This window comes from Protopterus annectens, chromosome 9.part0, assembly GCF_019279795.1.
Source record: "Protopterus annectens isolate FY-2018-M chromosome 9.part0, PAN1.0, whole genome shotgun sequence".
In the NCBI taxonomy this organism is placed as follows: domain Eukaryota; kingdom Metazoa; phylum Chordata; order Ceratodontiformes; family Protopteridae; genus Protopterus; species Protopterus annectens.
Window position 1 is genome coordinate 664,006,717 of NC_056743.1, and position 17,644 is coordinate 664,024,360.

At 36.5% G+C, this 17,644-nt stretch overlaps 1 protein-coding gene across 3 annotated transcripts in view; it reads left to right on the top strand.

The window, feature by feature from the left end:
* Window positions 1-6,510, top strand: part of LOC122811421 (regulator of G-protein signaling 3-like) — a 610,403-nt gene extending 603,893 nt beyond the window's left edge. For all 3 annotated transcript variants that reach the window (XM_044083253.1, XM_044083254.1, XM_044083255.1), the window contains one exon: window positions 1,486-6,510. In XM_044083253.1, coding sequence (XP_043939188.1) covers window positions 1,486-1,671 — 186 coding nt within the window. In that variant the 3' untranslated portion in view covers window positions 1,672-6,510. The remainder of the gene's footprint in view (window positions 1-1,485) is intronic.
* The last annotated feature ends 11,134 nt before the right edge of the window (window positions 6,511-17,644 follow it).

Consider the following 17,644-nt stretch of genomic DNA (forward strand, 5'->3'; position numbering starts at 1 on the left):
TCACTGAACCAATTTAACACATTCATTGCCTTGTCTAAGCAGTGAAGAAACTAACATCAGTGTGTAAATCAGCAACACTATAAAACATACATTGCAACTCAAAAAAGTACATAATTAAAACTGACTCTGGTCTATCACACAAACATAAATATAAATTCTAAAATGTATCAACATTTAAATATACTAAAATATATATATATAAATAAATATATATATATATATATATATATATATATATATATATATATATATATATATATATATATATATATATAGATATGTAATATCTGTCTAAAAATATATATATAAAACTGGTCAATCTTGGGACATATAAAATAAAAACCATAGCAAAGATATATATATATATATATATATATATATATATATATATATATATATATATATATAAGAAACCAAGGACATAAGCTTGGTACTTCTTGGTCAATGTTTCAGTGCACTAGCTTTTAAAAAGGGCTTCAGAGACGCCTTACTATTGAGACCTGGTGGTTTGTCAGCTTGATAACATATAATCCACTTCTGTTCCACTGATTCTGTCTTATTATTGATGTCACCACCTCTAATACTATCGTGTAGGACTTCTAGAACAAAAAATTTAAACTTATGTGCAGTGCCTTCTTTCGCAACATGCATGGCCAATGCACTTGTTATCTTAGCATTCCTAATGTGTCTTAGGTGTTCTAAAATTCTCTCCTTGAAGGCTCTATTTGTTTTGCCTATATAAAATGAAAAACAGATAGTACAGAAACAAAAATGTACAACGTGCTTGGTATGGCAGTCAGCATATAAAGTGGTGCTAATCTCAAAGCCTAATTGTGGATGTACAAAAGTGCTCCCTTCCCCATATATACACACGCACAAGCCATACATCTCCTGCATGGGTACATACCCATTCTATCAGATTGTACAGCATTCTGTCTACCCTTGGATTTGTGAACAACCATGTACCACCAATAAGTGCACCAGCCTCTTCTTCTTAAAAGACAGAATTTATTCCAAACATGTTGCCATACAACGGGAAAAGCACTTGAAAGTAAAAATAGTGTACCGTTAAGCGCTTTCACCCACTACAGTGTTTCTGTCTGTTATTGTCTACACATGTTTTACTTTATTGTTTAAATTATAAAAGTAGTTTATTGCTTTTATCCTACTGTGTAATGTAACTTTTCCTCTCTACAGGAAATGAGACTAGCCCAGCTGGACATCTCAATTAAGCTAATAAGTAAATAAATAGCAGTGTTTAACAAGCAGTAGATTTTTCAGCAATTAACTACAATAAACTATACTTCTGATTGTAACAGAACAGTTTAAATGCAATTCATATTTATAGTAATATTTTCCTTATAAATAAGAATAACTAAAATACTTTATCATTAACACATACTTCCTTGAGAGTAGTTATCAACATTTCTAGGTACCACTTGTTTTTCTCAGATGCTTTTCTCTGTACTTTCATTTTTCCTGCAGATAAACTTGGACTCCCGCACAAGAGAAATCACATCAAGCAACATGTCATCACCCACCCACACCTGCTTTGATCTGGCACAGAAACGCATCTATGGGCTGATGGAGAAGGATTCTTACCCTCGCTTTCTCCGATCTGAACTTTATCAGGAGCTTCTCCATCCAAAGCAACCAAATGGGGCAGCATAAAGAGGATAGAAAGAAGATTTCACCAGGAATCTGAACTTTTTTGTAAAACACTCCAAATATATGTTCAATTTAGCAGCCAGTAAACAGTGAAATATCTTAAAGCTAGATGTGGAAGTAGAAGTGTGGTGAATGTATGATACTTTGATAGGGACATGGTTACAGGGTGACTTTTATCCATAGCAGCCATGCTGACATTTCCACATCTGTGTGTATGTGTTTGCATATATTAGAAAATATGATTTACTATGACATCTAAGTCAGTGAAAGCAAGCCAGTAGATGATGACTTGAACTGATAATGTGGTGTCTGATCTGAATCATTGTTCTGGTAATATGTTTGAAATATTAAGACAAATTTGCCAGGACCCAGTTGTAGCACCTTAATTACGGGTATGTGGAATGTCCACATAAGGTGAACAAGAATGCCATCCTGTGTATTATTATTTATATATGTTGGCAGAAAACAAAATGTAATTTATTTGGCTGCAGATGGTCACTGGACTGAGTATTGATTATATAGGTGCACAGTCTCAGAATTATTCATTTTGACTTTCTGCTCTAGAAACCTTCTTTTGAACTATTCTTTAATTGGAATACACCATTCGTGCGCATTAAAGGATATCACTGCATTTCTCAGGGGATTATGGACACTTGGATTTTGGCCATGAGCTTTACTTGGTACAGAAGGATCTAGTACAGTAATTTTAATGCATGCCACGTTGAGGTTTAGACATATAACATCTAATATGATTCTGAGTATATATTTCATATTAACTAAGAATACTGTTTGTATTCATGGAAATCATATGTTTGAGTGCATTTAGCCTATCTAAAAAACATCACAACATTTTTGTAAGTGAAGTAGCATAATCTCAAAAGCTGTATTTTTATTGCATGACACAGCTTGCTTAGATATCCCGAAAGCCGAAAGTAAATGAAGCAGTCCGGTCAGTGTGCTTACAACCTGGAATGCTGCCTGAGATTGACTAGGCATTTGGCAGTGTCACTAAACATTTAAGTAAGTTTGTGGCAGTCCTGGTGGCTAAATGGTGGATATCCATCACTGCAATGCCACTCCATGAAGCCATAAGTAATAAGAAACCCAAAGCAGTCAGCCTGATGCCCCTTGCAGCTGTACTTAAAAGAAATAATCTGTGGAGGACAGTTTGCTATAATTATGGAATGGCATTGTGGTACAGAGGCCTTTGTATATAAAACTTCTTGCTTTATTTGATCAAGTTTCGCGACTGCCACAGATAACTTTGTCAGTGCATTTGGCCTTGACTTCAGTGGATGGTGGGTACATATTAGAACCTAATAACTGGTAAAAGGCTGTATGATATTCACAATAGTTAATTAAATATAAGCCAGGTAGAGTGGAAATTTCATCTTATGCAAGACTTGTACATCACTGATCGGCTGTTAAATATTAACTTCAGGACTATCAAATGTTGCTATAAGGCTGCGTTTGGAACCCTTCTGCTTCAGTATTTTATGAGTGATATAGGACATCAAACTTAGAGCTGTTTGCATCTTAAGAGATTACAAAATGGTTGCTAAAGTAGTGGTAATTAAATCTTTGTGTGACCTTGTACTTGGGATGTAAGAGTATCCAAACCAAAGGGTGAAAAGGTCACACAGAGAAACCATTCAACAAAATTGCAAGAAAATCTAACCATGCTAGAGTTTTCACTGTGAGATACCATATCCATAAAGGCTTGGTAAAGACTTAAAAAGTAAAACATCATGGGCATTCAGAAGCCATATAGCTGAAACATGATGTCCTTAAGGCATAATTTGCATATATCTAATGGGCCTGCATTACAGTAGGTTTAAAGTGTCATACAGTGAAAACTCTAATTTGGCTGGGTTTTTTCTTGCAGTTTTTACTGAGCTAGAAAAGTACATACATGGAATAAGAAACTTTTCTGGACTGCAGTAAATGTTTTGTTCCAAGGAAGTGGAACATCTGGAAATGTGAGTGCACGGTAGGATCTCCAGAATAAACAGCTGCTGAAGTGTAAAGGAATCAGTGAGTAAATGAAGGAGTTGTCTTTTTGAGTGAAAAGTTCCCAGTCAAAGGTCTTGTACTGGGAATGCTGATAATATATTAATATTGTATCAAAGCAGATAGGGAAGAATGTGGTGATAAAAAGAATTTTACTAATCCAAAATTAAATAGCTTGTTACGGCCACTTTATGAATCAGTTTGTATCTGTTTTGCTAGGAGAGATGATTTCTTCATAGATGAAAGGCTAATCAAACCGGTAGGGATAAAAGTGGAAAAGATATGGATGAAGCCGGAATAGGTATCAAGGAGGGTGGGAGATAGGCTGCAGTCGATGTTCCTGTGTAGCACTGCAGTATGAGAAGGCATGATGTATCACATATCTACAGTTGCTTCTTTGTATGACTATATTACTTTTTCCAGTGATGCACAGCTGAGGTATTGGAATGTATCAGACAATGATAATACAGACGGATTGATATTTGGTATTGTCAGAAAGCAAGAATTCACATGCAAGCAGCACAAAAAACAATTAAAAAAATTAACTCACAGAAAGCAGTCCATTTGAGAATGTGGGCAGACCAAAATAGTCATACTCTGGAGACCAGTGCGAATTTAATGACACAGCTGAATGTTACATGTTCTTCTGAGGAATTGAGTGTGTGGACTAAGGACTTTGAGTAAGCAAGGACACACAGTTTTACAGAATGTAGAAGGAAACAGATTCAAGCTGCAAGTTCAGAAATGTATTTATTTGCCTATTTATTTATTTTAACCACAGACCACTTTTGAATAAAACAAAATGCACAGAGAAGCCGTTAAGATCATGAGGCCATGACTTAAATGGATGTTAAACATATATGGTTAGTATAATGTAAGGATAAGTGATTTAATAAAGTCTTAATCAAAAAAAAAAGGAAGGGGAGAAGGTACTCAAGCAAAAAGATTACCATCCACTTCCTTCATCAGCATCATTCCAGTGCAAAGCCAAGTCTGAAACCAAACAGGAACACTGACGGATTACCGAACTTCAGTATCCTTTACTCACATATGCACTTTAGGCATTCATGCTTGCCATAAAATTCATCAGTTTTCTGCTTAGTATACCTTAAAGCATACTACCTGTAGCCTTGTTCCAGGTAATAAATGTACCAGACCATGTTTATGTGTACTTTATAATTAATACAGGGTTTATGGTTTAATGCACAGTGTGCTATGTACAGCTACTCTTTTTAAATTCTGTAAATAAGTCACTGTTGAGCACAACTGTGACTGCAGCAGTGTCTTCTTAGCATTACACGTGAACATGGTAGCTAGAAGTCAAATGTAATTTCTTTAGAACATTTCATAAGAATCAAGTTGCAATGCAGTTTTAAAATAGTACATAAAATGTGAGCATAATTGCTGTAGGCACAATAATATATATTTCATCATGCACTGCATTGCAGAAAGCACACAATTAATAATGCCAGCCATTTGGCATAATTTTGCATAAAAACAAATATGTAAAACAATACAAATATCAACCATCTGTGGAATGCAGTGCACAGTGTGTCCAAAACATTTATATGTGACTTGCCAATAAAATTTAAATTATAAATACTATCTTATTATAATGTGGCAGTTTAGTCCATTAAAAGATTTCATATTTTATCCAGGTAAGTGTAAATTTCACTGCTGTGCTAACACTCAAATTTAAACTGCTTTTTTCATACTTTGTCACATGGATGCATATAAACATATTTAAATGTATTCATTGTGTTTTCCATCCAGATAATTAGAGCAGGCTTTAAATAATCTGTGTTTATTTTAGACGATAACAGAGCCATAAACCATTAATAATATGACTGAGCATGTTTTTAAGATTGTTGTTTTTATGTAATCTATCTTGCGTATACCGAAGACTATTCTCATAAAGGGTAGTAACCCAGTTAAGGAAATGCCTGACTTGCATTAGCAAGCAGCATTCTAAAACTTCCAAAAATTAACAAATGCATATTATACCAGCAATGAATATTGTGTTATTGTACTGTATAAAACCACTTCAAAGTGTCAAAATGCTTTTGCTCAACTGTAGCATGAAATGGTCACCAATGAATGTATGATTTAATCCTATTATCTGTTTTACAGCGTGAGAAGTAATTTTAATGAAAAAGTAAATATTTCCAGATGGAAGAAGCAAGTTTATAATGGCAAGAAAAATAGATCTATAATGACATAAAACACTAGTACAAATGTAACAGTTTGTTGTATACCCAGTCTTAAGAGGTTACCTGTCATTCTCATGTATCCCCCACTTGAGTGTTAAAAATGTTTCAACTCTCTAGTGACCTAGCTTCTGAAGAGCTTGATGATAATATGAAAGTGTGTTACACCTCTGAAAAATCTGTTTCAGTTATATACTTTGCACACACAAACACACACACACACTGTTATGTTCACTTGAACTGTATATAATGTATCGTAGATCACAATATGGACTTCTATATGTTTGTATATATTCTATGCACATGTGTAAATATACTGTATGTGATATGTATATATGGAAATGAAGTACATCAATATATTAAGAATCAATAATGCTTCCAATGAACTGTTCCTCTCCATCTCCAGTGAATGAGAATTCTTTTCTAATATGTGCCATATTACTAAAGCTGTGCAAAGTCGCCATTTTTCTCCACATGTGCCAGATGTTGACATATATGGTAACCATCTCAGCAGAGCTAAAGTTATGCAATATTTCAAGGTAGAATTTTGGGTTGTGTAAAAAAATCAGATGACTATTAAAATGTAAAATCTTAAATAAAAATGTCACTATCTTAAAAATTAAAATGTAACAAGGCTTTTGTTCCAACAAGACATATATCTATTTAAAAAATCTACTAGTTTCTTGTACTTGGAAGCACAATTTGTTGTAAAATCACTCTTGCAGGAGCATCAACCCTGTCTGTTGTCAAAATATTTGGTACTTTGAGTAGAGTTGTGTCTCTAGGTAGAGTGTCACACTTCAAGTCACACAACCCTGACCAGTCTATACTACCAACTGTGTGTCATCAACCCTGACTAGTCTATACTACCAAATCTGTATCATGCAATCCTGACTAGTCTGTACTACCAACTCTGTGCCATGCAACCTTGACTAGTTTATACTACCAACTCTGTGTCATGCAACATTGACTAGTTTATACTTCCAACTCTTTGCCATGCAACCATGACTAGTCAGTACTACCAACTCTTTGCCATACAACCTTGGCTAGTCAGTACTACCAACTCTTTGCCATACAACCTTGGCTAGTCAGTACTACCAACTCTTTGCCATGCAACCTTGACTAGTCAGTACTACCAACTCTGTGTTATGCAACCTTGACTAGTCTATACTACCAACTCTTTGTCATGCAAACTTGACTAGTCTGTGCTACCAACCCTTTGCCATGCAACCTTGACCTAGTCTATACAACCAACTCTGTGTCATGCATCTCAGACTAGTGTATGTTACCTACTCTGTGTCTTGCAACCTTGACAAGTCTCTACTGCCAACTCCATGTTGTGCAACCCTAACTAGTCTGTACTAACAAAACAGATACACACACAGACACACACACACACACACACACACACACACACACACACACACACACACACACTGTTCTGTATTTTGCCACCCTGACTACTCCATACTGTCAGCACAAAGAAATACACAAATGTGACATATTTTTACTTATGCATATGGCGGTTTCCATGTCATGCATCCCTGACTAGTTCATACTTAGAGCATATGGGTGGCAATCAGTCAACAGCACAACTGACTGTGTTGTCTTTGCAGTGTAACAGCTAAGTGAGTGTGCAAATAATCATAGAAATTAATGAAGTGGGATTACAGTTCAGCAGTGATGGAGGGTTTGCCCTTTTTCCACTGTAGTGTGATCCAGGAGTTAGTATATTAAGAAATACAAGGGTGTGGTAGAATAGGGATGACATTGCCTGCTGCAAAACACTGTTAAAATATTTTTCACTCTGCAAAAATGTTGAAATATGAAATTTAGTAACACTGGCCTAGTAAAACCCTTACTGCCTCCCAGATGACAAGTGTTTGAGTATTGACGTGGGTGCTAGGGGACCAGAGGCAGAGGAGGATGTGAATAAAGGGTGGATGCCTGTTTGTGCAGCCTAAGCTCACTGCACTAGCAGTATTAAGAGGCCAGTGGAATCCACACTGCAAGCAGTATACTACTTAGATGGGAAGGTGCTCCTTCATGGAAGTGGGAGTGCACCTTCCAAAGGCAGAGCTCACAGGGCTGCTGCAAGGGGGTAGAGGCTAGGACACATTCCCTAATAGTTGTATGATGCTAAGGGGTGGGCACTAGCAGCAATATGATAGTGTACCAATGCCCTTGACCCATTCAGTGATCCCTGACGTGGGTTAGTTTGAGTCCAGGGGAAGCTATAGTAAGTAAATAGATCCAGTGAATGAGTAATTTGTAGAAGCTAATAGCTGTCAGGAGGGGAGCAAAAAAACTGCACATTGTTCTCTGTACAGTAAGAATATAGCTCATTTTGTGCAGTGCTTTGTAATGCCAGAGTTACTGGCATCCATCAAGTAGACTCTGTTTGTGTATTTATAACACCTTTTCAACTGGCTGGGACTCTCTGATTTAGGTACAGTTTTAAGAGGCTAAACAAGTTTTGTATTCAATATTTGGATATATGCCCCAATTACACATACAAACACAGCTCACACACCCACACACACACACACACACTTGTATTCCCTGTTAAACTACATTGGCTAGGCCTAGGCCATACTACCAGCATGCACCCACACACATTTCTACACTTAGAAAATACAATGTAAAGGCTATCCTGGAAGAATGAGATCATATTTAGGAAGTTCAACAAAGCAGGGAATGAGTTTTGGACAAGTAACCACCAAAATTCTCATATGGGATTAGAATTGGAAACATGGTATATAATTTAATTAAGTAAGAACTAGGTAAATCTTCTAATAATCTGCACCCTGAAGTGCCTTACATGATTCTAACATGGGCTAATATTTAAAAAAAAAATTTTCCTTTAAGTAATATTTCTGAGTTGTTTTTGCTGTATACTTTATCTCTAACATTATATTTGTTTAGAATATTAAGGTCATAGGATTTTAAAACTGCAGTGTATTAACGACCAGTAATGTGTTAGTATTTCAGCTTCATTTCTTGCACCATTATCTGTACCAGAAATCATGATATTCTTCAGCAAAATCATATATTTGAGATAAAGATCCTGCCACTTTATTTGCAATCTACAAAAGAATGTAAAAATAAAAACAAATCACTGTTTGTGGCATACCTCTCAACCTCTCAGCACAAAAAAATCTGGACAGAGCCAAAGATCATAGGAGGACATAGGGCCAAAAAATGGGACAATTGTTTAAATTGTTAGAATAACAGGTTTTGCAATAATATACATTTCCTGAAGGATATGAAGCCTCAAACTCAAATTTCAAGTCATTATTTATTGACTTCAATCCTCCACAATTTTGCCAGAAAACTATAAAACTTATGAGAAAAGAACAAAAAAATGGAAGTAAAAAATATGGACATTTGAAAGGTATGGTCTGTTATAATTTATCCTTTCCATGAGCACTAAGGATTTGTGAATAACCCTATTATGTATTTTTAAAGAAGCATACACCATTAACTGTAAGTACCTCTTATATGGGCACAGGAAATAGGCTTTTGATATGAAAGCGTTCACTTTAGCATAGATCTATGTTTAGCAGAATACATAGAGCTTAGTTTTAGCAAATGTCTAGCTTGTACAATAAAACAGGTTAGAACAAAAAAAATGTAGTTTAGGGGAGCAGCCTTGCCATGATTTCCCCAGATCACTGAAGGCCAGGGAATTTAGACATCCTGTTTGCGTTGCAACTGGCTAAATAAAAAGGCAAGCAAACTGGTGCTCAGCACTTACAAAAAACAAAAAGTTCAAATGGAATTCATTCCATTTATTTAATGCAAATAAAAACAGTTTGAAATTGGGAAAAATGTCAACCAGTTTCAGTAACAAAAACACATCTTCGTTAGTAGTTCTATTTCCAAGCATACTTTTAAATTTATTCAAAAAGGCACCAAAATGATATCACACAGCTTAAAGGTTCACGTATAAGTAATTTAATATTCCAACATTAATAATCATTTGCTAAATAGTTTAAGTGGCACAAACTAACTGTTAAAAATATGAAATTAATATCAGAAATGTATTCCAACTACCTATGATACTCAGTCTTACAAAAAAAATAGAAATTATATTAAATACATTTTTAGATGTTATCCTTGCTTAAAGAAACCCCTGAATGAACCATTCACCGTTGTTCCTGCCTTGATAATAAATTTTATTTCCCCCTTTCATTTACCTGACCAAAAGATAGTTAATACTTATAAACAAAAACTTGGTCCTATTTTGCATTGAAGTGTGTTTGTGCAGAACTTGTATCGATGTTGCACCTAACATCATTGAAATGTTCAGATATTAATGCATTTATATTATGTGAAGTTTTAACACTGTACAAAACAGAACAAGGGTAAAAAGCCATAAAAATCCACTCTAACTTTTATACATTTGTTAAATTTGGTACATTTTAACTCTCTACTCTTAATCATTACCTTGCAAAAATAAATTCTGCAAGTGGCGGTGTCCTTTGGTGTAACACCATCTAATGTTTTCTGTTCTCGGCATGTATTTTTAAAGTAACTAAAATGCTGGCCTGTTGTTCTTGCTTGTTTGTTCATATATTTACAATTTGTAGCTTAAAACTCCAAAAATTCCTCATCAGACAACAAAAATGCCAATAACTATTAGTGACTATTAATGATCAGCCTACCAAATATAGTAATAACTGCAGATTTGTAAGGATGTTTTTTTTTCTCCCTAGTTTCATAAGTTAGTAGCACCTCACCTCTCCGTCCTTAGAATCAGCCAAATACTTAGATTCATTAATGTCATTAGTTTTGTAGTCCTTGTTTATAAATCTTTGTTCCAGTTTTGAGGAACTCTTTCAGTATTCATCTTCCAATGAACGTGTTCTATTTACCCTTAAAAGTGTGATTTGTTTACACTTAATGTCATATGTCTAGGACAGAGCATTTTTCTGAAATGGTTTCCTGAAAAGTAGTATAGCAAGTGTACCGTTTTCACTATTTATTAATAGAATATCTACATATCGATGTTCATTTGATGAAAATCATCTAAACTGTGGTACAGTGTCCAAAATTTTAATCACTGGGGGGGAAGGGGGCGTATGGGCCAAAGCCTCAAGACCCTTCTTACCTAGACATTTTTGAACGCAATCATCCCTTCTCCTAAACACAGTTTTGCTGAAGTCCTAGCAAATGTTACAATTGTATATGCCAGGCTTTAGGCCTAGATTAAAAAAAAAAACAGACTGGCTATAGAAATCCTTATACAGAATTTTTATTTTGCTTACTTTTGAGTGGACAGACTATACACAAATAACCAGTCGCCCCCCCAACAATATAATACAGTGGTTTACAAAGACAAAAAAGGATGAAAAGAGTTTTCCCAATGGGGTAGTTAAATGTTCTCAACTTAAGTACAGGGTGGTAATGCCAGTCTGCAGACCCTAGGAAGTAGTTCATGCAGTACAAACCCCAGCAAAAAAAAAAAAAAAAAAATAGAAGATGTTGAAGGGGGATCCTGACTTTGTCCAAGGAGCATGATGACATTCCATAAGGGTGACCATCCACCCACATGGGGCAGAAAAGTGTGACAAGCTCTAGAAGCTGGGCCAGATATCAGGCCTTCTGCAGCAGAAGCCCAGTAATCAGTACTACTGCAACAGTGATCTATTTGAAGATCTACTATGACAATCGGTCCATAAACAGTTTTACTTCCTGTATAAAAATGGCATGCATTTCTCTCGTGCTTGCTGTCCATCAAAGGGAGCTGCAAATTCTGCTTTCCACAAGTCAGACAAAGTGCAAGGAGGAACAAATTGAAAATCTGAAACATAAAATTGTCTGCAGTTGCTTAACAGATAGTAGATAAATGGTTGTAAAAATGGCCAGGATTCAGAGTCAGCTTGAGGAATACATAAAATAAAGCAATTTGCTTCGCATACCATGGAAGCCCAATGCAATTCTTAAAAAAATCACATCTGTAAATTGCAGATATGAACTACACAATGGTGAAGGTTTTCTAGCTGCATGAAATGATATAGTCAATGAGTAAGGCCTATGCAACTTGAGGCCCCTTATGTAGCTCAGTGCACTGTACTGCTCTTTTAGGTTAGTTGCATAGTGCCTGTGGCAGACATGTTTGTACTACATAAGTGTACCAACATGGTATGGCAGTATAGGAAATGTGTAAAACTTTTCTGTTATTTTTCTTTGTCCATCTCAGTTTCAGTGTTGGGAATTTCAACAGAGTAAAGTGGAACAGCCTTTCCCTTCTCTGATTACTGAAGCAGGTTACTGGTGCTGTGTGTATGTATGGGAGAGTGTGTTTCTCTCCATAAAACTGTGCGTGTTTGAAAGTGCAAGAACTATTTGCAACCAAGTATGTGTATGTCATTCATGCATTCTGCTATGAGTGCCAGGGAGTGTTTGTATTTGTCTGTCTGTCCATAGTTGTGTTGTGTGGGAGGAGATGGCAGTATCTGTGATGAATGCAGCGAGGGAGGAGTGAAGATAGATCAGGAGCCACTAGACCACCAGCATAAATTGAAGACGTCTGCATGAATTGAGGAATGATCAGCCACAAGGCCACCTGAGATGATACCTGATGGAGTGTAGGGCAGGTGTTCCCCATATGTTCTTTCCATAACTGCCCTACATCTGGACCAGTTTTGTGTTCTTACTGACTAGCAGTAGGACATTTTAAGCCTAACATGGTTATTCTTTAAAGTGGTGCAAGTTCTCATAGCAAACTGTCTAAATGCCCCTTGAAGCTTAAACACCTTGATACAATATGTTAAATCACCCTAAACATATGGTATCTTAGGATAACTCAGTAAGAATTGGTTTAGATGCATTAGCCTTTCTAAATATCACAGATGGATGAATGCTTGGATTCTTTTTATGAAATTATGCTATATATGCTTTATCAATCTGTTTAGCTCCAGCTGTCTCAAGAGAGCATGTTTTTGGGTCAAATACCAGAATATTGGTAAGTTTTGTAATAAATCTGTATGTTCAACATTATATCAATGTTGCAGTAGCCTAAGCTATTTGAGTCCTATCCCCATTGACTGGCCAGCTTTCAAAGCTAAAGGCTGCCCTTCAGGCACTCCTAACTGCCCAGACCTTAAGTGGTGCTCCATATAAAAGGGCAATTAGAGTGCCAAAATAACCAGAGCTTTCTTGCCACCAAAGTGCACAATTTTGGTGGGCCACATAGAAATGTCATTTGGCCAGGTACCCTTCAAGGCTGGGCAAATAAGTCCCCTTTTGGAGAAAACCTTCCACTATTTTATTTTTCTGAGGACCATATGTTTTTCAGAAAGAAATCTTGTTTACTAGGAAACTAAATGTTTTTGGACTAGCAGTGCTTTTCTAATTGAGTTTTTTTTTGGTGTATGAATGCTTAATTGAACTAATTGTATAAACATCTATACTTTTTTGATGAAAATTTCCTATAGATGTAAGTTTTGTTTGTCAGGTGTAGGGTAGTGTGCATGAGGGGGGACTGTCAGTGGTTTACTTACTTCATAACCACTTGTTCTCTGCCTTACCTTTTACCAACTTGTTTAGACTCTGCTAACCATTTTTGAGGTCATATTCTTGGAGTAACCAGTATAACATCTACCAGTTTCTGCAATTTTACATTTCCCAGTTCACAAGAAGAAGAAGTTGTCAAGGAGTCTTTGGGTGTCAGACCAGCTCCTGTTGTGCCTTAGCCACTGGTGGGTTTCTCAGACTGTTCATCTTTTTCCCCAAGTCTCTCTGGTGTTGTACCTTCCATCTTTAGGGACCCAGGGAATATCCACATCCTCTGAGGCTGTTGGGATGCTCTTGGATGATAAAGAACCACTTCTGTCAGTCTCAGGGAAAGGGGCAGGTGAAGGTCAGATGGGATAGACAACCTTATTCGGGGATAAGTAGGCCTACCAAGGATCAGTCACTTTCCAAGAAGTTTTCCAGGAAAAGTGAACATAGAGAGGAACATCTTGCCTTCTCCTGTTTCTATTTCTATGGGCAAGGAAGACTAACAGGGATCTGCTAATGAAGTAATTTCTGCCTTTTCCTTGCCATTTTTTTCTTCAGGAAAAAAACAGAAATGAGCCCCCCCCCCCCCCCCCAACAATTTCTGACATTGATTTTCAGTCAGAACAGCAGGTATTCCATAAAGATAGTTATAATAAACAACTGTATTCTTGATCTGAACAGTCTGATTTTGAGGAAAGTACTGCTTCATATTTTCCTCTTGAATATGTTTCTTTTTCTGAAACTTCATAGCAGATGGGAGAGGTTTTCCAGTGGGAGCAGAATGAAATTTCCTGTTGTACAGATAATGCATTATGACATGTTACAGATGTATATATCTCAGTCTGCAGCTGTGTTGTCTGCTTTAGAGAATGTTTTTCTCTCTGCTTCCAGGTTTTGCCAGACAGTCAATCTTCTATCCTCAGAAAGTCTGACAGGTTATATAGGGTATTTTTCTAGCTTGAAAGCATATATGTCAGTGAGTTATCTGTCCAAAAGTACTGTTGCTAAATAGATTGCTGCCAAACCCACTCCTTCTGACATGAATATGAAAGATTTTGACAAGTTAGGAAGAAAGTAGATTTTCCTAGTTTAATAAATGAGTTTAATAAACTGAAAATTTGAAAAGTTAAACTTTTTGATAACATGCAAATGTTAATGAGAACCTTCTTTCTTCTCAAGTGAAAAATTATTTAAATGCATTTTTAACAGCTGCTTCTCATGTTTCTAAGCATGTTGTAATGTACGCATCTCATGTTTCTAAGCATGTAATGTACGCATCTCATGTTTCTAAGTATGTTGTAATGTACGCATCTCATGTTTCTAAGCATGTTGTAATGTGTGCTTTTCATGTTGTCTAAGCATGTTGTAAAGTGTGCTTTTCATGTTCCTAAGCATGCTGTAAAGTGTGCTTTTCATGTTTCTAAACATTTTGAAATGTGTGCTTATCATGCTGTTGATTCTTCCTCCAAAGCTGCTGCTTCTCAGTAAGTATTTACAATATTTGTTTGGCTTTTTCCTCAAGACCTTGCTGAGGATGCTAAGACAGACATTTTAAATTCCTCTTTAGATAAGGAAGTCCTCTTTGGTCCTTCTGCAGCTGAAGTGTTCAAGAAGTAAGTGTAATGAAAGGAGAAATTGATTCAGAGAGAGAGCATTTTTCAACTCTCCTTTTGTAAGGCAAGTAGAAATTTCCCTTCCTCCCCTGCTTTCTTTTTCATAACCATATTCAGTCAGAAAGGAATTGGCATAACAGGATTTTAAAAAGGCAATGCCAAGGTGTCTCTAAAAAGAAAGGAAAGGCCTCTAAACAGCAAGGTCAGTCCCCACATTCAGCATGAATATTTGTTCACCCCCCCCAAAGGCATCCTGAAGAACAGCAATCATTTTATATTGTCTTTGTAATAGATTTAACAATATTCATATTCAGTCTGGGCAACTACAACTTGTTTGGGAAAGTGAATGCCATTTCAAACAGATGGGCTTATATGACTGGCTGTAACTGAAAAGTGATACAGTCAGACAACCAGTTCCCTGACAAGCTATTTACTCGTTTGTGATCACCTCACACAACTGTAATCACAAATGGCTGAAAGCTCATAAATTCAAGTATCATTCAAACCAAACACGCACACACATACACAGCACCCCAGCTCTCCTACTTGGGGGGCTGTAACTCCTCATTCTTACCACTTATATAGGTCAACTCCAAGTTCACAACATCATGGGGAGATCCACAGTATAACAGCAATTACACATTAGTGATAGGAGGAAAGAATTGGCAGTTTCACACGAGTGATCATTTGTGTTTTGTAGATAAGCCTGGCTCCCAGGCAACTATATACTGAAATAGTACTGATATGTTATATTAGTACTAGTAGGGTACACCAGTAAGAGATGTGAAAGAAAATAACAAAACAGGAAATGCCTTTAATGGATAACGTGAACAAGTCTATGTAATCCATGACTGTTTTCATTTCTGTATAGACTGCGAAACAAGCCAACTTATGAACCAGCACTCTAGCAGGGTTACAAGACTTATTTCCTTGGGTCACTAGTATTTTTTTAATGAAGAAACTGACAGAAATGTGCACATATGTCATTCTGATTTATATTTTTTTTTGTTGCTTAAAATGTTTTTTGCTGCACAGAAATTATATATAATGGACTGCAATAATTAAAGTGTGTATCTAGTCTTTGAGTAATACATATCACATTACCACACATATTATGTATATGGTTTATGGCTATAGTATCTATATATTTTAAGAGTAGATTTTCCACTGTATTCTGAAGGAAAGAAGGGAAATTATATTCCCATCAAAGATTCTACGATGCAATGCCATATGCTGCCCGGTTAAAGAAACTCCAGCTCTACTCAGTGGCATACCGCCTGCTCAGAGGCGACCTGTGCCTGACGTATAAAGCCATGTCCAAACAGGAATTAAGGGAGATGCTGCACCTCGAAAAATCCAAATCCCATCGAGCTACACGCTCGAGAGACTTGAACCTCAGCACTGAAATAAATAGGACATGCTGGAGGGACAGATTCATAATCCAGAGGCTCCCTTCACTCTGGAATAAAATCCCAGTCCAGGTAAGGCAGAGTCCCTCATTGACTCTCTTCAAGAGGAATCTTGATGAGTGGATGAGAGATCGTAGGTTTACCTTGGGTATCACTTCTGTGTCACTGTTAGACAGAGGCACAGTATACTAACCTCGAAAAAGGGCATAGCAAAATTAATTTAAAATGAGTGGCGAAAGCCAAACATACTCTGGCTAGGCTTATAAATGCCCTAGGGCAGATAGCCTAGTATGAACCTATGAATAACTTCATCATAGAACTGCAAAATATTTTTTGTCTGAAATAGTGAAAAATGTAGCCACTGAGTATTTCTGCAAAACACGTCATGCCATTTCTACACCTTTGGAAAAGTATAATGACTTGTGCTTCGTTGTAAGGTACAAGTATGTTCAGAGTTAAAACTTAAGACAATTTATGCTGGAAGGAAATTAATCACACTAGTGATATGGAATATATTTTATCTAATGTGGGGCCGTGGCTTAGCACTGTACAGTTGTTTTTCATAAAATGATGAAACATTCTTCAAGTCAGATGGACTTAAATTAATTATTAAAACAGTATTTTTGCAGATAGGCAAGCCTGTCTCAGACACAATGTATGGGCAGCATCCCATAGCCCCTGCTACCTTCATACACCAACTCCACAACTGCATGTTTTATAAAGAAAGGGGAACATCACCTTTCTCCATGCATACTATCTACTAGTATATATACTATATATATAGTATGTATGTATGTGTGTGTGTGTGTGTGTCTATATGTTGTTGTGTCTTTCGGCTTATCCTGGTTAGGGGTCACCACAGCGGAACTCCAGTCCGCTAATGTTTGGTAGTGGATTTTTACATGCCGAGTTACCAGCCCTGACGCACAACCTTCAACGAAGGTACACCCATTCACGCATGCCTCCACACAAGAGACGCTCTAGCTGAGAATCGAACGGGACTTCTTGCTGTGAGGCGACAACTCTACCGCAGCACCACTACCGTATATATATATATATATATATATATATATATATATATATATATATATACATATATATATGTATACACATACATACTATGTACTGTTTGACATCTGATTGTTAGGACACCTAATGAGCACAAATGGATTCCCTCAAAATTAGTTGTTCCTCAAGGTAAGGGACTGTTCCTATTAGACCTGTTAGG